This window comes from Silene latifolia, chromosome Y (genome assembly GCF_048544455.1).
Source record: "Silene latifolia isolate original U9 population chromosome Y, ASM4854445v1, whole genome shotgun sequence".
NCBI classification, from domain to species: domain Eukaryota; kingdom Viridiplantae; phylum Streptophyta; class Magnoliopsida; order Caryophyllales; family Caryophyllaceae; genus Silene; species Silene latifolia.
Genome location: NC_133538.1, coordinates 240713257 through 240734538, shown reverse-complemented (window position 1 = coordinate 240734538; position 21282 = coordinate 240713257). Strand labels below are relative to the sequence as shown.

Sequence of the window (21282 nt, the reverse complement as noted above, 5' to 3'; positions counted from 1 at the left end):
TCGAAATTTTCGACTGCTAGGAGTCTTACATGCTGTCACATGCTGGTTAACGTGTTGTTTTAGCCACGGTTAGCAGCCGTTTTTCTCATCATGCCCTTTATCATGTTGCAGGATGGATACTAGTTCTTTACCTTCCACTAGTTCGTCCTCCAGCCCGCCCTTGAGCGAGTCAGTGGCCCCTGCTGTTGCCACTAGCTCCGCCTTAGCCACCACTGCAGCTTCGGCTACTGTTTCTACCCCAGCCAGGCCTTTCTCCATGCTGGACAGAGGACTCACGCCTCGTTTCCTGACGCCTGGTATGCTGCCACCTAGGCCGAGTCAGCCAGCTAGCCAATAAGCAATTACTTCCAGCTCTTCTGGGGCTGTTGTTACAAGGGAGGCCGCTCTTAATCCTTTACCGGAGTTACCCATGGTACGTTTCGCTTCCGCGGATAACCGGACTCGGTTATCCGCTTTGCTTCGTTGCCCTCTCTCCTCTACCCGTTTCATTGCACGGACTGACCTAGAGACCTTAGGAATTTATGAGGAGGTCTGTAGTTTGTTGAACGGGACGGGAATGTCGGGTCTGATTACCTTACAGGAAGCTGATATTCGTATCCCTACATACGAGTTTTGCAGCTCCTACTCTTTTGACACCGACTCTTACGCTTCCAACCACTATAGTCCCTGCATTCATTTCCGACTCCACAATGAGTCGCACCATTGGACTTTGGCCAGGTTTGGGGAGGTTCTAGGCCTCGTTAGTGACGGCCCCATCGACCCACCTCGGGATATCCGTCAGCCACTTTGGGCTGCACTTTCTCACACCCCCTTCCCCACACGGAAGGGAGCCCACGTACACTTACCAGCTCCCCGTTATTTCTTGCGACTTATAGGAGAGACCATCTTTGGGCGACCTGAGCCCAATAACGTGACCAACACTGAGCTAGCGATTCTCGCGGGGTACCTTAACATTGACTACGGTACCCCGTTTGTTCTAAACATTGCTTATTTGGTAGCTCAGCATTGGAACGGAATTGGGAAGAAGGTCAGGACCTCTGTTGTCTGCGGCGGGTTAGTGACCAGGATAGCCCGCCATCTTTACCCCTCTGAGCCTGGACTTACCGCGCCTCATAAGCAGGCCTACCTTGATTTGGCTACCATGGTTGACTTCACCTGGTTCCCAAAGACGAAGGGCGCGAGGACGTGGAAGATTTGTGGTTCCATGTCTGTTACCTTGCCGTGCCCTACCCTTCCTCCACTCTTACCGCTCCCGACTGCTGCTGAGGGAGCGAGGCCACCTCCTCCCACCTACCACCTCACCCTCATCCCTGCTTCTACCTCTTCCAAGAAGAGGAAGCGGAGGCGAGAGCCTTCGGCTCTCGACTCGACCGCCGCTCGACCCACCCACACACCCACACCCACGCCCACACCTTCACTTACCCCTCCTCCTTCCGTTCGCCCCGCCGGCCAATTTTGTTTGCCCTCCTGCTTTAGGGACGCCCGAGGTCATGGACCAAGGGCGTCGTGATGCCTTGCTTCTGGATATGTGCAGGTACATTTCTGAGATGAGACGGGATATGGCCTTGGCCCTATTCCCGCTTTACGAGTTCCATATCCGAGCACGACGACCGATACCAGCAGGGTGGCCGCATCCCTCCTTCTACCGATACCCAGAGGGCGGGTACCCTCCACTCCCTTCTGACTCAGAGGACGAGGTGGAGGAGACACCGGTAGCACGAGAGTTGCGGTTGCGGGCCGAGCAGCGGCACAAATGAGCCGCCGAGAGGAGGCGAGGGACCCCCCATTTACACCAGGTGCGGAGGACGTGACTGGAGACGACGAGTAGCTACTGGTCTACTCACTTCCCCAGTTTTCTAGCTGGTTTGGGGAAGTTCGTTCTTTGTATGTACCTCTTATTCTTTTTATTTTGTCTACTTTATTTTTATTTTTGTTGGTTGTATACTCCCGTTCCCCATGTTTCTGCTGGTGTATGCTGGAGGACAACGAGGGCGTTGTCCGTTTTGGTTTGGGGAGGGTATTTCATCCTTTTGAGTCTGCATTTGCATTTGTTTTGCATTCACGTTTAATTTTTCAGCTTGCATTGTTGTTTATTTTCGATAAAAAATAAAAAAAATCAAAAAAATTAGAAAAATGTCAAAAATTCAAAAATAATTTCACGTTTACTTCTGCATATAGGTTGAGTCGGAACGGTAGATTTCCGTGATGAAATTGCACTATAACTTGTCAATTTACTTGAGCCTTGCACTTTATTGATAGTTTTTTAGCTTTGTCATACGCATAATCTACGAATTTCTGTTCAAATACAAGCTGACTGTTTAGACTTGACCTATAAATTGGCAAACTACTTTAAAATTCTGAGTTTTTAGAGCCATAACTGGTGCCATTCATGACCAGTTCATTAGGAATTTTGAGAGTAGTACTCCTTGCATAGCATGATCATCTCATTTGCACATTTATGACATTCAATTTCTTGTCAAATGCACATATTCGGGTTTGTGGTTGGTGTCACATGCAGGGAGGGTCTTGCAAATTCCCCTTTCTTTATATCTTTCACCCATTTAGCTCCACATTAGCCAAAACTTGCCTTTTTGACCCATTAGCTACATTCCAAACTAAGCATGCCTAGTCAATCTAGTTAGTATGTTCTTTTGTGGTATGTTTTCCATTGCAGTTTGGCCCGTAATTCTTGTTTGGAGTTGGTGTTTGTATTAAGGAAGGAGGAAAGAAAAAAGTATTGAAAAAGAAGAAAGAAAATGAGAAAGAAAACGTGAAAGAAAAAAAAAAGAAAAAAAATATGAAAAAAAAAAAAAAAAAGAAAGAGCTGGAACAAAAAAAAAATGTGTAAAAACAGTTGTGCCCTCTTGTCAGAGTTGAGAAGATGTTCGAAGACGTACAATCGAAAAGGGTTGTTTGTTTCAGTTAGTTTTCAGACGATGTCTAAAAAGGGAAAGTTTGTCACCGTCTGACTCCTCTATCCTTATCGTATATTTTTGAGGAGATTGTGTTGAGTTTAGTGAGTTTTGTGCCAAATCAAGGGCACTTGTACTTAGTTTTTCAGTCAGTTGATATCCAGATGGTTTCACTATGGTCCTGTTAGGAACTAGCTTGACGCTTTTACCTCCACAATTCCATAATTTGTTTTGCCTTTTCTCACCTGAACCTCACTATTCCCAAATTATTTGCAAACCCTCGGTTGTGACGGACATTATCGGTTGGAATTTGTGCATTAGTACTTGAATTGTCTTTCATTTTTGTTGCATGCATGCTATGTAGGTCGCAGTTAGGTGAGTGACTGTCTTTTCTTCTCTCTTTTACATACAACATTTGCCCTTTGCTTCATGAGAGAAGAGTGACCACGAGAGTGTCCAGTTTTGTTGGTCTTGCAAGGTCGATAGGTCAGCTTTATTTCGAATGTGACTTATAATTCGTTTGCGTATTGACTGCTTGGCTTTAACTGTTGATTTTTGTTGCATTAAATTGGTTCAAGTAGACAAGTTAAGCTAGCTCTGAGTTATCATTTCCGTTCCATTAGTTTAGTTTTGAGTTTACTCGAGGGCGAGCAAAGGTTCGGTTTGGGGAGATTTGATACGTGTCTAATGTATAGTCTTTTTAGCCTATTTCAACACGTATTTCTATGCATTTTCATACTACTTTTATGGTATTTTGCCCCGAATTGGCTACTTTGGTTCGTTTTGTGTATTTTGTAGAAATGAACGCGGAAGTAGTGGAACCGTACTCTTTTTCGTCCTTTTTGCATGCATTTAGAGGAGACGGGATTGTTCCAGAGTGAGATACTGCATTTGGAAGCGTCATGGCACGCACTACGAGGCACTTGGGTGAAGACGTGAGCTGAAATGAAGACATAGTCACTCGATCGAGCTGTTCACCAGTCGATCGAGTAGTTTCTACACCCTCTGATAGTCGATCGAGTAACATTTTACTCGACCACTAAGCTGCACAAAGACCAAGTTCTCGATCGAGTAACCATTTGGTCGATCGAGTAACTTTTGCTGAGAAGTCAGTCGATCGAGTGGTTTAATCCACTCGATCGAGTGGTTTTTACGGGTATGGGCTTTTAATCAGTCCGTGTGATGTTTTATTCCGCAAGTTTTAGTTTCTTTTCTATTTAAACCTATGTTAACTAGGTTAAGGGATATCATCTTTTATCATACTTTTACTCTATCTTTGACAGTAGAAAACTTTTACTACGTTACTTTTATTCTTCTTCACTGCTACTTTACTTCGGGGTTATTATTGCTCGGATTAAGTTGTTCTTTACGCCGGATTCGCATTGATTGTAATTCCTTCTCTTCCTTTATTGATAATAATCATTTTGTTGCTTCAATTTCTCGTTTGTGTTCTTATTTCCTTTGCCCTAATTTTCATTATTGCGAGTTTTAGTTTATTTATAATGTTCACTTTCTTTGGAAAATTGTCTCATTTGTTAGTTTAATCACCGATATGAGTAGCTAAACTCCTTTATGTTGGGATTAGGGAATCTGCGGTAGAAAGATGACGATTTAGTAGATGAATCAGACGAATTAATCACGAGACTCTGTCACTATGGCAATTTAACTGTAATTCCCGACCTAGTTGAGTGCACGCTTCTATGTCAACCTTTAATCTGGCTAAAATTAATCCTGGATCGAAAGATTGGACTAAATAGGCCTGCTATAAACAGTAGACTACCCTAATGAGGACGAAAGTTAAGTTAGTGGTATTTAGGATAGAAAGTGGACCGAAAGGACCTTTTAACATCCGTCTCACATTAGTTCGCCTGAATCATTTATAGCTGAGTTATTGGACTACCGTAGTGAACCGAAATCCCGACATGTCCCTCTCTTCTTGATAGTTTAAATCGTATTTTATTGCCTTTACTGCTCTTGCTTTATTTCTCTTCCCTTCAAACCTCGTAGTTTAGAATCAAATTCAACCAACCTCCAATTGTTACCATAGGATTAGAATTAGACAGCTATAATTGCGTTACCTCCCTGTGGATTCGATACTCGACTGCCTCTGCTACATTTTAGTTGAGACCGTTAGGTTTATCTTTGATAGGGTTGCGATAGCCGTGTCAAAAATCATCCAAACAGGCTACATATATAATTGAGATACATGTTGTTTTGCGTACCACCATTCAACATTTACACGGTTGTATGCTTACAAAATGGAATATTCATAAATGTTGTAAGTTAATCTAATTTGTGAATCTTATAAAATCGGCCTCAGCTATCACATGTTCATTTTATGGAATTAAACCACATTTTTTGGAATGACGTTTTAAATTAACTAAAATCGGTGGCGCGTACAACAATAAAAATAGGTAATTACATAACACAATTGTGTCGTCAGATGCTATACAACTGATATAATTAATACCAAAAGGATTAGCTTTCAAGTTAATGAGACTGATGATCCATCAATAATCAACCCAAAAGTTTTCTGCGTTTCGATTTTCAATATAGCTAGTTGGACTTTTTCTTTTATCAACTTAATTGACGTTTACTATCAAACCATAACAATCTAAACCAACGTTTGCAATCTGTTGTTCAACAAATTCTTAGAACATTCAACACGCATATTGTTAAAGATGGTCGTAATGGGAGCCTCATGCATTCTATGTAACAGAATCACATATATTTTTGTACTGTTGTTTAGAGACTACTAATTTTATTGGAATTTAGTATGAATTTGATTTTACGAGAAGGTATATAAAGAGCAAAACACTCTCTTAATTGTATATAGTCAAGGTAAACTTTTGCTAAAAGAGATCTAACATTTCTGTAAACACACTAAATATAGTTATTTATGATACTTGTTGCTTTACGTAACACCATTTAGTTTTACGTAGTTGTTATAGATTAAAATAATTTGCAAAACTCATAAAGGTCTATCTCAGTTATTAAGGGCGGTTCATTTGGTGAGTTGCACTATATTTATGGAGATAATGTTTTGTATTTAATTAAAACCTGTGATTTCTATAACAATAATGGAAAAACTAATTACATACTCTTACTATGTTACTTGATGTTTTATAACTGAAATGATAACTACTAAATGGCAAAACTCCTATGCTAAAAGCACTAATAGTTCATTGATCAACTATACCAACCACGAACTTTTGTATATAAATGATTTAAACATAATTGAACTTCTTTTATCAACTATAAAATATATTTATAAAGATGACCCTAATGGGAGCTCCGTGCATCGCACAGACTTTTCAACTAGTAGTAATAATAATAATAATAATAATAATAATAATAATAATAATAATAATAATAATAATAATAATAATAATAATAATAATAATAATAATAATAATAATAATAATAATAATAATAATAATAATAATAATAATAATAATAATAATAATAATAATAATAATAATAATAATAATAATAATAATAATAATAATAATAATAAATAAATAAATAAATAAATAAATAAATAAATAAATAATATTAATAAAAACTATTAAGTTTAAGATTTACAAAACTTTTGGAATGGATTCAATCCATTTAAGTGTTTGGTTGAAGCATTTTGGAATAGAGTTATATACTTGATGGATTCTAACTCCATTCCAACCCCTTAGATTCTCATACCCATATCTTCTCCCAAGTTTCTTAGTCCTTTCCACCCTATATTGTTTTTCTTCTCCATTACAAGGTTGAACCAAACAACTACAAACAAGTATGAGTATCTAATGGATTTACACTCCATTCCAATCCATTCCAATACTTTGGTCCAAACGATTCCTAAAATGGGCCGAATTTAGTGGAGATAACTTGAACTGAACTGAATAGAGATGAGCTAAACTGAGATGAGCTAAACTAATAACTAAATAGAGCCTTACTTCCGTGTCCAAACACCCCACCCCCCCCCCCTCCCACATTCTCTCGCCGCAGCCGCCGTCTATACCGCTACAATCGCTGCCATGGTTGCCTCATCGAAGAAGACGGTAAACCCCACTTCATCTCGCGTCATTTTCGTCGATTATGTTTCATTTCTGCACAAAATTAATGGCGAAAATTGAATTTTGTAATTTTTTTAATTATTTATGGTGAAATATGCAGAAGAAGACTCATGAGTGTATCAACAACCGATTAGCTCTTGTGATGAAGAATGGAAAGTTCACTCTTGGTTACAAAACCGTCCTCAAAACCCTAAGATTTTCCAAAAGTTTTTTAATTTCTCCTTTTTTTTTTCTTAATTATCATTAATTTTTGATATTTGTTATTAATTTTGCACTTTTTGTTGAGTTGCATATTGTTATTGTTAATGTAGGAGTAATTTTGGTGCGGAATTCGTTATAGTTTAGTTTCGTAAAAATGTGATTGTTTACGATTATCGAATCAAGGTAATGATTAGAACACTAGTCATTCTTTATGCGATGATTTCGATGCTGGTATTGAGTAGGCGATTAGTGAGAAATTGATTGTATTAGGAAGTGTGGTTAATGATTGTTGAGTAGGCGTGTGGCGAGAATTTGAATGTATTTAGAAGTGCTGGTAGTAGCCGAGAATTTTTTGTTTGTATCAGAATGTGCTGCTAATGACTGATGAGGAGGCGTGTAGCAAGAATTTGACCGTATTTGGAAGTGCTGGTGGTGAGTACCACCAGGATTTGATTGTGTTTGGAAGGCAGATCTTGTTAGGTGCGGTTTTTTGGAGTAAAACTTTCTAAACTGGTGTGAAGAATTAAAAGGAATTGACTTGAAATTAAATCTGAAAGAATAAGGCCTTAGTGAACTTTTTATTCCCGTAGAAGTTAAAAGTTAAAAGTGATTTGGCATGTTTTGTGATCAAGTCGAGCTGTTCTCTTTGTGGCTGGGCTGTTTGTCGTGTCTAGCTCGACCGAGTTGGATGAGGCTTGATTGAGCCAACCTTGCTTGATTGAGTCTTTGTCCCCTCGACCAATTTGGTTCGTATGACATTGTGAAAAGGAGTGCTGCCATGGCTTACAAATTGGATTTGCCTCCAGTTTGGTTAAGGTCGATAATTTTTTCCATGTGTCTCGGCTTTGGAAGTACGTAAGCGACCCGAGTCATGTGTAGTGTGATGAGCTGAGTAGTAGAAGTAATAAGTAGGCCAATAGCTAGAATTTGATTGTTTTAGGATGTGCTGGTAATGACTGATGAGTAGGTGTGTAGCAGGGATTTCATTGCGTTTGGAAGTGCTGGCAGTGAGTAGGCGAGTAGCGAGAATTTGAATGTGTTTGGAAGGCAGACGTTGTTAGGCGTGCTTTTCGGAGTGAAACTTTCTAAACTGATGTGAAGTGAAGAATGAAAAAGAACTGAACTGAAATTAAGTCTGCGAGAATAAGGCCTTAGTGAACTTTGTTTTCCCAGTAGAAGTTAAAAGTTAAAAATGATTTGGCAGGTTACATGGTTCGTACTTAAACGTGTCATGAGCTGAATAGTGGAAATAATTTTAGGTCGCCGTGTTTGTGACCCCCTTATCCGATCATAGTTGAAGCTCACTCGAATAGTGTTGTGATTGCTGCTATGTTAGGGGGAAAAAATTAGCTCTTGCTGTCTTCATCTTTTAAGGTAGTTTTAGGAAGAATTGGTCCGTTTGAAATAGCTGGTCTGAATTAGCTGGTCAAGTGCTGCAACTCTCGACTTGATATTTATTGGACATTTCATTCTGAAAGGCTGTCACTATGATATTTAGAGACACTACTGTTGGAATGATTATTCGTAACAATGGAAAACAGACAGAAACTTTAACGAAACAAGAGACAGAAAAAGACTTATCGAAAACGGAATTGCAGCGCCGTGGTATGGAGGCCACTGACTTGAAAACTATATCGGCACGACCGTGGTGGTAATCGTCTCACGCCGGTAGTTCCCCAAGGTTAACACTGCGACACCCGTACACAACCACTCGTATATGAGAGCCTTGGAACAAGCAGAAACGAACCCATAAATTACTTAGTAACAGATGAATATCATATTTGAGAGAGATAAGAGAGATATGAGAATTGTGTGAAGAAGTGATGAGAGAACAACTCTATTTATAGTTGAAAATAGAGCTGTTACAGGCAAAAAACGGAGGAAATAAAGGAGACATTAAATCCCCTTAATGACAGTCAAACGGGATTAATGGAGAATAAATCTCCTTAATCAAAGAGATATTATTTGACTGAGATCCGTTATAGGATTCAAAAAACACACACAAGCCAGGCCCAAAAAAGATAAGATAAAAGAGGGCCTTTGGCCCGCACCGCAGGTGCTCTACCCAAACCCAAACCCAAACCCGAGCCCGAGCTCGAGCCGGGCCAGGCCGGCGCGTGCGTGTGTGTGTGTTTGGACCCAAACCCACAAGCCCAACAATCACCACAAAAGCCTCCTTGGTCCAATCTCTTACCCACCATTGGACCAAAGTTAATATAAACACAAAAAACACATATCTCCTCACCGATGTGGGAGAGTGTATGAACCAAAAAACCAAAAAACCTTTGGCTTTACTTGGCATCACACCAACAATCCCCCACTGATGATAAGGAAAAGCTAAAGAGAAATTTCTGGGTAAGGAAGAACTGGATACTTAAACGTTCAATGTCTTCCGACTTGAATTGACGTATTAGTGAAATGAGGCAACAACTTACTTTCAACAAGAGAATATCTTTCGATTTGAATTCCTTGTCGGTCTTCGGTCATTGATTCCCCCACAACACATATCATACCTTCAAAGACTGTTTTTTTCCGCTATTTCAAGTGCAACGCTTTTAAAGCCATGCGTTTACCCTGGTTTAGGTGAGTGCTCTAGTGAGAATTTTTATATTCTTACATAGATGGTGGCTGAACCATCACACCCCCAAAGGTAGCTCAAGTGCTTCTTATTAGCACTTCTCATAAGAGCTATTAAGGACAAAGTCCAACCTCATATAAAAACATAATCCATCAAGTGCGTCTCAAAGCACCACCAAAATTGGCTATGGATATCAAATGCCATAGGAATGAGCTATAGAGTCCATTAAGTATCACACTCAAACTTGATTTAAGGACTTAAGCCCCATTCCCCTCGACATGTCAAGGACTACTCTCCTTGTTAACCCCTTAGTAAAGGGATCGGCAAGATTACGTTCGGACTTCACATAGTCCAAAGCAATTACTCCATTTTTCAAAAGTTGTTTTACCACACCGTGCCTGATTCGAATATGTCGTCTCTTACCATTATAAACATTATTCTTAGCAACACCGATAGCTACTTTACTATCACAGAGTAGGGAGATTGGTGCAACCTGTCCCCCCCACATGGGCACGTCTGCTAGTAAGTTCCTCAACCAATCTACTTCTTGACCTACCAACTCAAGAGCAACGAACTCTGATTCCATGGTAGAGCTAGCTATACAAGTCTGTTTTGCAGACTTCCACGATATAGCTCCTCCACCCAAGGTGAACACATAACCACTAGTGAAATGAATTTCATCATTACCTGCAACCCAATTTGCATCACAATATCCTTCTAATACAGCAGGAAATTTACCATAATGCAAACACAAGTCAACTGTTCCTTTCAGGTATTTAAGTAAACGACGAAGTGTATTCCAATGCTCGGCACTGGGGTTATGTGTATATCGACTCAGTCTACTAATAGCATAAGCAATGTCTGGTCGAGTACAGTTCATGAGGAACATCACACTTCCTATAATTCTAGCATATTCTTCTTGTTAGACACTATCACCCAGGTTCTTACACAAAGATATACTAGCATCATAAGGAGTTCTAGCAGGTGTAACATCAAAACTGTTAAACTTCTTCAACACTTTTTCAACATAATGAGATTGACTAAGGGATATACCACTTGGGGTTTTCACAACTCTAACTCCAAGGATAGCATCAGCTTCTCCTAAGTCTTTCATCTCAAACCGTGATGACAAAAATTGTTTGGTTTTATTTACAACAGATAAATTATTACCAAGAATTAACATGTCATCCACATATAAGCATATAATCACACAATCTGATCCAAACATTTTAGAATAAACACACGAATCAGAATTGTTAGTTATATAGCCATCGTCAGTCAAAGTTTTATGAAATTTCTCATACCACTGTTTAGGTGCTTGTTTAAGACCATATAGTGATTTTCTCAGTTTACACACCTTACTCTCTTGACCCTTTACCAAAAACCCCTCAGGTTGCAACATATAGATCTCTTCATTTAGGTCACCATTCAAAAAAGCAGTTTTTACATCCATCTGATGTACTACAAGATCATGAATAGCAGCCAAAGCAACAAGAGTTCTAATGGTAGAAATTTTAGTCACAGGTGAGTAAGTATCAAAATAGTCAATGTCTTTCTTTTGTGTAAACCCCCTCACCACAAGTCTGGCCTTGAACCTTTCTATTGTTCCATCAGGTCTCATTTTCTTTTTAAAGATCCATTTGCTACTAATGGGTCTACTACCTTTAGGCAAATCAGTTAACTCCCAAGTCTGATTAGAAACAATAGAATCTAGTTCATTTTTAATAGCTTCTTTCCAAAAAACAACATCTATAGATCTCATAGCCTCATCATATGTTTTTGGATCATCTTCTATTAAAAAAGCAGAAACAAGCTCATCAAAAGCACAAATATCACCTACGATTTCAGATAAGTGAAGTCTGATAGCATCAGTTCTGATGAAATCACTTCCGAAGCTCTTTTCAATTCTGGGCCTTTTGCTCCTTCTTGGTTCAACTGCATGATCCACAGAAGTACTAGTACTCGCATGCATAGAACTGTCAGTAGGGTTAATAGGCACAGTAGAAACAACAGGGGCATCGGGTAGTGATACTGTTTCCTTCTTCAAAGGAAATACCTGCTCAAAAAACTCAGCATCTCTAGCCTCAGATATAGACCTGTCACTTAAAGACATGAACCTATAAGCAGAACTGTTTTGAGCATAACCAATGAAAACGCAGTCATAAGTCTTAGGTCCAATGGTTGGCCTCCTAAAGCTAGGTAAGCCTACTTTAGCCAAACACCCCCACACTTTAAGGTAACTTAAGTTAGGAGCATAACCTTTCCACATCTTATAAGGTGTCTTGTCTAGTTTCTTATGAAGTACCCTGTTAAGAATATGACAAGCTGAAAGCACCGCTTCCCCCCACATATCATCTGAAAGGCCAGAACTTAAAAGCATAGCATTCATCATTTCTTTCAAAGTTCTATTTTTACGTTCAGCTACTCCATTCGATTGAGGTAAGTATGGTGGGCTCTTTTCATGTATTAAACCATTTTTCTCACAAAAATCTACTAAATAACCAGAGCCATACTCTCCTCCTCGATCGGACCTGACTCTTTTAATCTTCCTATCAAGCTGATGTTCTACCTCAGTTTTGAATTTTATAAACATGTCCTCAGCTTCACTTTTATTTCTAAGCAAATATAATTTGGTATATCTAGAAAAATCATCAATAAAAGTGACATAATAATGTTTACCACCTCTGCTCATGGTGTTTTTGAAGTCAGCTAGGTCGGTGTGAATTAACTCAAGAAGACTCGTTTGTCTAGTTGTAACAGGTCTACTAGGTTTCTTAGCAAATTTGGCCTCGACACAACTAGGACACTTCTCATGAGTTTCTGAAGATAACGAAGGAATAAGCGACATAGATTTGAGCTTTTTAATCGAATCAATATTCACGTGACCTAATCTACCATGCCAAACATCAATAGACTCAGCAATATAAGCAAAAGTAGAAGCATTATTATTAATGATAGGAGAATCAACATTCAAAACAAATAAACCCCCACAGAGATAACCCTTGCCCACAAAATCCCCATTGCGCGACATTACAACCTTGTCAGCCTCAAAAACAAGTTTCACACCACTTTGTTTAGCAAGGCACCGCATTACGAGGTTTCGACACAAAGTAGGAACATACAAAACATTATTTAAAGCAAGAGTTTTCCCGAGGTTAGTTTGAGAAAGATCTTGCCTTTGCCGATAACAACAAGAAGAGTTACCCATGAAGACACATTCACCATCAAAGAACATCTTCAAATTCAAAGAAAGAGATCCTTGTTAGCACAAAGATGCCTTGAAGCCCCTGTATCCAGAATCCAATCACTAGCATTTGCAACCAGATTAGCCTCTACCACTACAGCAGCAATAATATCATCCTTTTCAGCAACATTAGCTTCAGCAACATTAGCTTCAGCAACAACTTTCTTTTGAGGACACTGATAAGCTTTGTGACCCGATTTCCCACAAACATAGCAAACCAGATTTGGTTTCTGGATCTTTGAGGCAGGTTTGATGAATTTCCCTTGACCAGCTTTCTTGGCATTGTGACCCTTGGATTCACCCTGACCAGCTTTAGCCTTTCCCTTACCCTTGAACCTATCTTCTTTTGAAGACCCACCGGTTTCAACAAGATTGGCTTTGACAGTAGTAAGAGATAATTGGACTGACTTATCTTTCAGACGATTAGCTTCTTCAGTCCTCATGTAGCCTACCAGCTCTTGAAGGGACAAATCTTTTTTCTTATGTTTCAAATGGTTCCTATACTCATTCCAGGAAGGGGGAAACTTTTCTAGCAAAACATTAGCCAAGAAAATTTCATCTACTTTCATTCCCTCATTAGTGACATCAGCACACAAGTTCTCATCAACATGAACTTGGTCCATAATTGGTTTGTCATCTACCATTTGAAACCCAAGCCACTGCCCGACAACATATTTTTTCTTACCCGCATCGTTAGCCCCATATTTTTTCTCTAACAATTCCCATATAGTCTTAGCAGATTTATGGACCGAAAATAAATAAAAGAGGGAATTCGACATATGAGTAAGGAGATGGAACTTAGCAGTTTTGTTATCCTTGTCATGTTTCTTAATAGTCTCCTCATTCGACTTAACAGCAACAGACGAAGGTGGGGTAGTTTCTACACTAGCGTGATAACAATAGAAATAGAGGGTCGAAAAATAAAACATAGTCGATTTCTAATTGTTCAAAATACATAAGCAGTTTCTGAGACCATCTTTTCTAGTTCATACCGTCTAAGGGTTCCAATTTCGACAATTCAAACAGGATTTTGTTTGAGACGGCAGCCATTGTTACGACAGAAATTATATAGTTTTCAAATTGTTGGAATGATAATTCGTAACAATGCAAAACAGACAGAAACTTTAACGAAACAAGAGACAGAAAAAGACTTATCGAAAACGGAATTGCAGCGCCGTGGTATGGAGGCCACTGACTTGAAAACTATATCGGCACGACCGTGGTGGTAATCGTCTCACGCCGGTAGTTCCCCAAGGTTAACACTGCGACATCCGTACACAACCACTCGTGTATGAGAGCCTTGGAACAAGCAGAAACGAACCCAGAAATTACTCAGTAACAGATGAATATCATAATTGAGAGAGATAAGAGAGATATGAGAATTGTGTGAAGAAGTGATGAGAGAACAGCTCTATTTATAGTTGAAAATAGAGCTGTTACAGGCAAAAAACGGAGGAAATAAAGGAGACAATAAATCCCCTTAATGACAGTCAAACAGGATTAATGGAGAATAAATCTCCTTAATCACAGAGATATTATTTGAGTGAGATCCGTTATAGGATTCCAAAAACACACACAAGCCAGGCCCAAAAAAGATAAGATAAAAGAGGGCCTTTGGCCCGCACCGCAGGTGCTCAACCCCAACCTTAACCCAAGATCGAGCCGGGCCTGGCCAGCGCGCGCGTGTGTGTTTGGACCCAAACCCACAAGCCCAACAATCACCACAAAAGCCTCCTTGGTCCAATATCTTACCCACAATTGGACCAAAGTTAATATAAACACAAAAAACACATATCTCCTCACCGATGTGGGAGAGTGTATGAACCAAAAAACCAAAAAACCTTTGGCTTTACTTGGCATCACACCAACAACTACAATGCCTAAATTTTTTTTATTCTGAATTATGTTGTGAATAGAGTTTGGTATTTGCTTAGATTGGGATTTTCATCTTGTTTAAGTTCCACAATTTGGGTAAAAAATGTCATGTTTTGTTGAAATTTGCTACTGTTGAAAGTCTTTCCCTGCCTGCCTGTCCTACTTGACTCTTTTAAGCATCTAGTTTCGTGCCAAAAAGAACTCTTTACTTATTTAATTTACTACTACTGATATAAACCGGCTGGTGGCCCACCAAATTATAGGGCAAAGCAAGCTCTGGAAAGCCTGCAACTTGTCTTCTTCCTTTCTTTTTCTCTGCTAATGCTTTATAGCTAGCTATTCTGGGCTTTGGTGCTTGTGCCAGTATAGTTCTTTTCCTTGTTTCTCATAATCAACTTTGTTTATTCTGTGCTACACAACTGCTACACTGTTGTATTTAGGGGGTGTTTAGTTCACGCGTGGGTATGGGTTTGAAATCGGGAATCATACCTGGGTGGAACTTGATACCTCATACCTTGTGTTTGGTTCAATTTTGGAGGTATGGGGTTAGAAATCAATCAAAGCTAAAAAAATCTTCAAAATACAATTTTTTTAATAATAATTTTTATACTATTAAACTAGTTTGAATGCCCGTGCGTTGCAACGGGGTAATTAACTTATTTATAATGCAAAAAAAAAAAATACTTTATAAGGGTTTAATATTTACATTCTATGTCTTATGACTTGTTTACATATTATTAAAATATCTCTTTCAAAAAAACTAAAAGATTAATATATACGTGGGTTAACTCTTATTTATAATCATATATATAATCACCCCACCTTATAATAATCTTTCGATGTGGGACAATTCTGCTATTTATAAGTAATATATTCACAAAACTTGGATTTTTTTTCTGATGTGGGACAATTCTACTATTTATACGTAATATATATTCATCAAACCTGCATTGTTTTTCAATGTGGGACAAATAACATATTCAGAATTACACCATCTTTTTTGCACTTAGTTCGACATCCAACCAGATCTCGAATACCGAATACAGACAATTGCTACTCATTATATCTAATAATTATATTTAAATTTAATAATATGATCAAGTACTCTCCATTAACATTTGTACGTTGTTTTTCTTCAAAAAAAAATTAACATAATTGAGATATGGAAATTTCCCGTGGTACCCCTTAATTTTGTCTGATTTTCCAGGTTACCCTTACTTTTAAGAATCTGCCTATGGTACCCTTGAGGTTCTATTTTTTTGCCCATGGTACCCCCTAATGTAAAGGATGTTAAATGGACGTTATGTTTGATGCCGTGGCAATAAAATAAATTAAAAAATAATACCCCATTTATTATTTTATTGGTACGGATATCTCTATCTTTTAAATGAAAATTTAATTAACTATATCATTATAATATTGAAAATTTCTCATGGTAACCTTGAACTTTGATAGATTACACATGCTACCGTGGACGTTTATTTTCTATTTTTTTTATCATAATTAAAATATGTGCAAATGATAGGAACCTATACTCTAATGATAGAATTTTTTTAACACAATTCTAATTATATTATTTAAAATTAGTATATTTACCACACCTACATTATTTTTCAATATGAGACATATAAAATCTATAGGTAGAAAATATAATGATATAATCTTTTAAGAGCTCTCTAAGACAATACTTAAGAGACTCAAAAAATTTTGGGTTGATGCCTAAATTCCAAGGATGCCTACTATTTATACTCATAGAATCACCCACCTTATGCTACATTTTGACGTGAGAAAATTCTATTTTTTATATGTAGTATATTTATCACACCTATATTATTTTTCAATGTGAGACATATAACATACTATGAAATACACCATCTTTAATATGTACAAATTATATCAAATCTATATATACTCTAATGATTGCATTTCTTACCATGAATCTAATAGTATTATTTTCATAATTTTTTTACCGACATTATTTTGCCAAATGAAATGTAAAAATTTTTATATAAAAATTAGAAACATCACTTGAATATAAAATAAGAAATACAGAGTATATATTATAATAACTAAAAGATTTTCCAAAGATTAACTTAGGTTAGAAATCATTATTGTAGAGACAGTAATACAAACTCTTTTAAGAGCTCTCTCTGACAATACTTAAGAGAATCAAAAGATTTTGGGTTATGACTTCTATTTATAATCATAAGATCACCCTGCCTTATGGTAATCTTCCGATGTGGGTCAATTCTAATATTTATACATATAGTATATTCACCACACTTACATTACTTTTCAATGTAGGACAAATAACATACTAAGTACACCATTTTTTATGCACCTACTTTGACATCAACCCGATTTAATAATGAGAAAATACAATACAATACAATCTACACTCTAATGATAACATTTTTTTGTCACAATCTAATTATATAATTTTCATACGATACTTATTTGTCAAATGAAATATAAAGTTTTGATATCAAAATTATAAACATCACTTTTATATAATATAGAAAATGTATATATATGGGACAATTCTATTATTTATACATAATATATTCACCACACTTACATTATTTTTCAATGTGGGACATATAACATACTAAAAAGTACATATCTTTTATATTTATAGAATGGACTTATGGGGTGGGAGGGGACGAACAGATGCCAGCCTATTGTATTTTGTATACTTTGCTTGCCCTAAAATTTTTGTATCTTTAGGTTATTGTATTGCCTCTCATATATATATGCACGTTATTGTTAATTAATGAAATACACACCAATTACACAACTTCTACATATTTAACTAACTCGTGGTCTCGTGGACGGGTTATCTAGCTCACTTCTACACAACTTCTACATATTGTATTACTCGTAATATTTTGTAATAGTTTAATGATGAACAATTGTATGTGTAATTCTAAATAATTAGTATTGCTCCTTATTGTTATAGTGTAATGAGACGATGATTGAATGAAATGTTCTTCTATTTTACCTTAAAATTTTGGGTTAATACTTAAGTTTCAAGGATGCCTCCTATTTATATTTATAGAATCATCTTACCGTATGCTATTATTTCAATGTGAGATACATAATTTAATTATTTAGACGTATTATGTTCATCATGCCTACATTATTTTTCAATGTGAAAGATATAACATACCAAGAAATACACGTCTCTTCTTAAAAAAACCACTATTGTATACATATTATTTTTCTTTGAAGGTAAAACCACTTAATCTCGATCATTAGATAGAAATCTCTACATCGTACATATAACGACTCATTAACGCTCTATTACTGCATTCAGAAGACAACCATTAGTAAAAATTTTAGTTTTATTTTTTATATCATATCGTAGATAATGATAGAAAATCTTAAGAGCTCTTTAAAACAATTTTTATGAGACTCAAAAATTTTTGGGTGGATACATAAGTTCCAAATATGCCTCCTAAGCTATTTATAATCATAGGATCACATCAACTTATACTAATCTTTCGATGTGGGACAATTCTACTATTTATATGTAGTATATTCACCACACCTACTTATTTTCCAATGTGGGACAAAACGTATTAAGAAGCACCCAATCTTTAATATGTGCAAATAATATGAAATCTATACTCTAATGATAGCATTTTTTACCACAAAGCTAATTATATTATTTTCATAATTTTTTTAACGATTTTTTTTTTGCCAAATGAAATGTAAAAGTTTGATATAAAAATTGGAAATATCACTTGAATATAATTTAGGAAATATACATATTATAATAATTAAAAGATTTTCCACTTTATTTTTTACATCAAAATTATACTTTCCTAAATTGATTTTTGATGATGTGACGCCTAAGATCGCTTTCGAAAAAATTCTCTTTTATATATATATATATATATATATATATATATATATATATATATATATATATATATATATATATATATATATATATATATATATTATAGATAAAATTTAATTAAATAAAAATATAAAAAGTTTTTTTTTACAATTTTTTTTATCACTTTTTAATATTTCTAATTTGATAGCATAGATATCAATCTCATACCCACCCTCTCCATGGAAACCCATACCTCATTGTTTTGAGGTATGGGTATTAAACCTTCATTTCCGTCAAACAAACACATGGTATGGGTTTGGTTCATTCCAAACCCATACCTCATACCTATAATGGGTGAACCAAACACACCCTTAGATTATCACTGCTTGAATCGCCCTTAGCTCCAACTTTCATTGCTTGCTTATATAACGACATCTTCATTTGAACCGAGATACTGAGATGATTCCGTTCTTTGATTCCAGCCAAGTTGGTCATCATCTCAAACAATTGTCCCCCACTTAGAAAGTCTGAGATCGAGTACTATGCTATGTTGGCCAAGGTTGGTGTTCACCACTACAATGGAAGTAAGTACTCCGTATTGTTTTCTCCTTAATTTCTTTTACATTTCTATTTCAATATTGTTTTCATGAATCCTAACTAGGTTGATAGTTTTTGCTTTTCGCCGTGTAAATCCATTATTCCTATGTCTTCCTTAATTTCTTTTACATTTCTATTTCAATATTGTTTTCATGAATCCTAGCTAGGTTGATAGTTTTTGCTTTTCGCCGTGTTAATCCATTATTCCTACGTCTTGTCCTTCATTCCATTGTATGACCTGGGCTCTTGATTTTAATTAGTAAATACTCCGTATGAGATAAAAGTAACTTTTGGACTTTTGGTTATGCATCTCTGTTATGGTGTTCTTCGGTAGGATATTGGATAATGACCAAGGCATTTAGTCATTTTACATTTTCCTTTACGGACTAGCCGCAAGCCAGGGGTTTGGTATTGTCATCCAACATTATTCCTGAAATTCGACATTAACCTATTTAAGATGAAAGCACTTTCTGAAAGTATGTTACTGAATGCTCCTATAGTAACTGATTTACATTTGAAATGTTGTTATAAGGCTATCAGTTTTTGTGAGACTGTGTTTTACCCGAAGTTTGTGTTGATTGTTTCAGACAATGTTGACCTTGGAACTGCTTGCAGAAAGTACTACCGGGTGTGTTGCCTTAGTGTCATCGATGCTGGTGATTCTGATATTATCAAGTCTATGCCAGGAGACCACTGAATTAGATGGAAACTCAGCAATTTTGCAGTCCTTTCGACGGTTTGCTTTCTTTGCACAAAACGATTATGAGGCTTGTTACTGGTGTAGGGTATAAACTCTTGAATGTCATTGATAGCATCCAGTTATTTTGATTCAATTAAATGTAGCCGACTCATTATGATTAATGTATCATGTTTTGCAGTATTCAACCCTTGCTTTACTACCCACTCATTATGATTAATGTATCATGTTTTGCGGTATTCAACCCTTTCTTTACTACCTAAAGAGTACATAAAATATGCATTCAATGTGATCTGATGTCTTGGCCAATTTCTGCAGTTGAAACTCGAATGTTATTGGAAAACTCGGCGCAATTTTAGACTAAATTGTGCACTTACATCTCTTCACCATAAAAGCGCTCAAGTCGGCTCAACAGCTAGTTAGTAAGCATAATACCATGTACTTTGCATATTTGAAGTTATTTTGGAAACCGTCGCATAGTGAAAAATGAAAGAGAGTTCAGAAACAGAGACTACACTACAGTGTCAAGAACTATATACAGTATCTCGAATATTAGACATTTGATAGTATTTATTTATTTATTTTGTCATTCTCACTTTTTGAGAAACTTCCTTCTTCCATCAATCTCTTAAAATATAAGAAAAAATATCATGAAATGTATACTCATATGAAAGCTCTTTTCATGAGGAATTTGCACGGTATTTTAGATTGTAATATATAGAGAAATGAGCATCATTAATAATTAGACTTTAAATTTACTGTTAAAGTCTACAATATTGATGTGTTCTATTAAGATAGAAAAGGGAAAGCTTGAGGACAATTTTACATACGAAAAATCAAAATATCATTACATTTACTAATTTTAATAAATATTGTGTATTTGGTGTTGTATTTTAGGGAGATTTTCGTATTTTATAAAATTACACTAATTAGTATTCAGCGATGTAGATACTTGTGATGGAGAGAATTCTTTAATATAATAAATAAAATATATTTAAATATTTATTTTTTGATAACGAAAGAAAACTAGGTTGAATGAAATCAGCCTATAACATCCTCGCGGATGAGAACAGTGATACGTGCATTTTATATAGTCCTTTTTGGCCTCTTATGCACGCATTTCCATGTTATTCTCGTAGTTTTGTATTGCAAAATGCCCCGAATAGGCTACTTTGGTTTGGTTTGCCTTAATTGCAGGAACGGACCAGAAAGTAGTGGAATCGTACCTTTTTCAGTCCCCTTAGCATGCATTTATGGAGATGGAAGT

The 21282-nt window shown here is 36.5% G+C and overlaps 1 protein-coding gene and 1 long non-coding RNA gene across 2 annotated transcripts; one reads left to right on the top strand and one right to left on the bottom strand.

Moving 5' to 3' along the window:
* Positions 1–10964: 10964 nt before the first annotated feature.
* On the bottom strand, positions 10965–14052 carry LOC141630332 (uncharacterized). Its single transcript, XM_074443168.1, has 5 exons — positions 13995–14052; positions 13036–13882; positions 12525–12649; positions 11206–12113; positions 10965–10973 (listed from the first exon to the last, which is right to left on the bottom strand). The coding sequence occupies exons 1-5, from the start codon at positions 14050–14052 to the stop codon at positions 10965–10967; spliced, it is 1947 nt and encodes a 648-aa protein (XP_074299269.1).
* Positions 14053–19043: 4991 nt separating this feature from the next.
* LOC141626859 (uncharacterized) lies at positions 19044–20198 on the top strand. Its single transcript, XR_012536440.1, has 2 exons — positions 19044–19305; positions 19906–20198. It is a non-coding gene; the product is annotated as an uncharacterized LOC141626859 (long non-coding RNA).
* The last annotated feature ends 1084 nt before the right edge of the window (positions 20199–21282 follow it).

Coding starts and splice junctions, on each gene's coding strand:
- LOC141630332 (XM_074443168.1), bottom strand. CDS start 14,052: ATGGCTGCCGTCTCAAACAAAATCCTGTTTGAATTGTCGAAATTGGAA. Junction 12,650..13,035: donor CTGGATACAGGGGCTTCAAG/GCATCTTTGTGC, acceptor TTGGCATGGTAG/ATTAGGTCACGTGAATATTG. Junction 12,114..12,524: donor CAAATTTGCTAAGAAACCTA/GTAGACCTGTTA, acceptor CTGGCCTTTCAG/ATGATATGTGGGGGGAAGCG.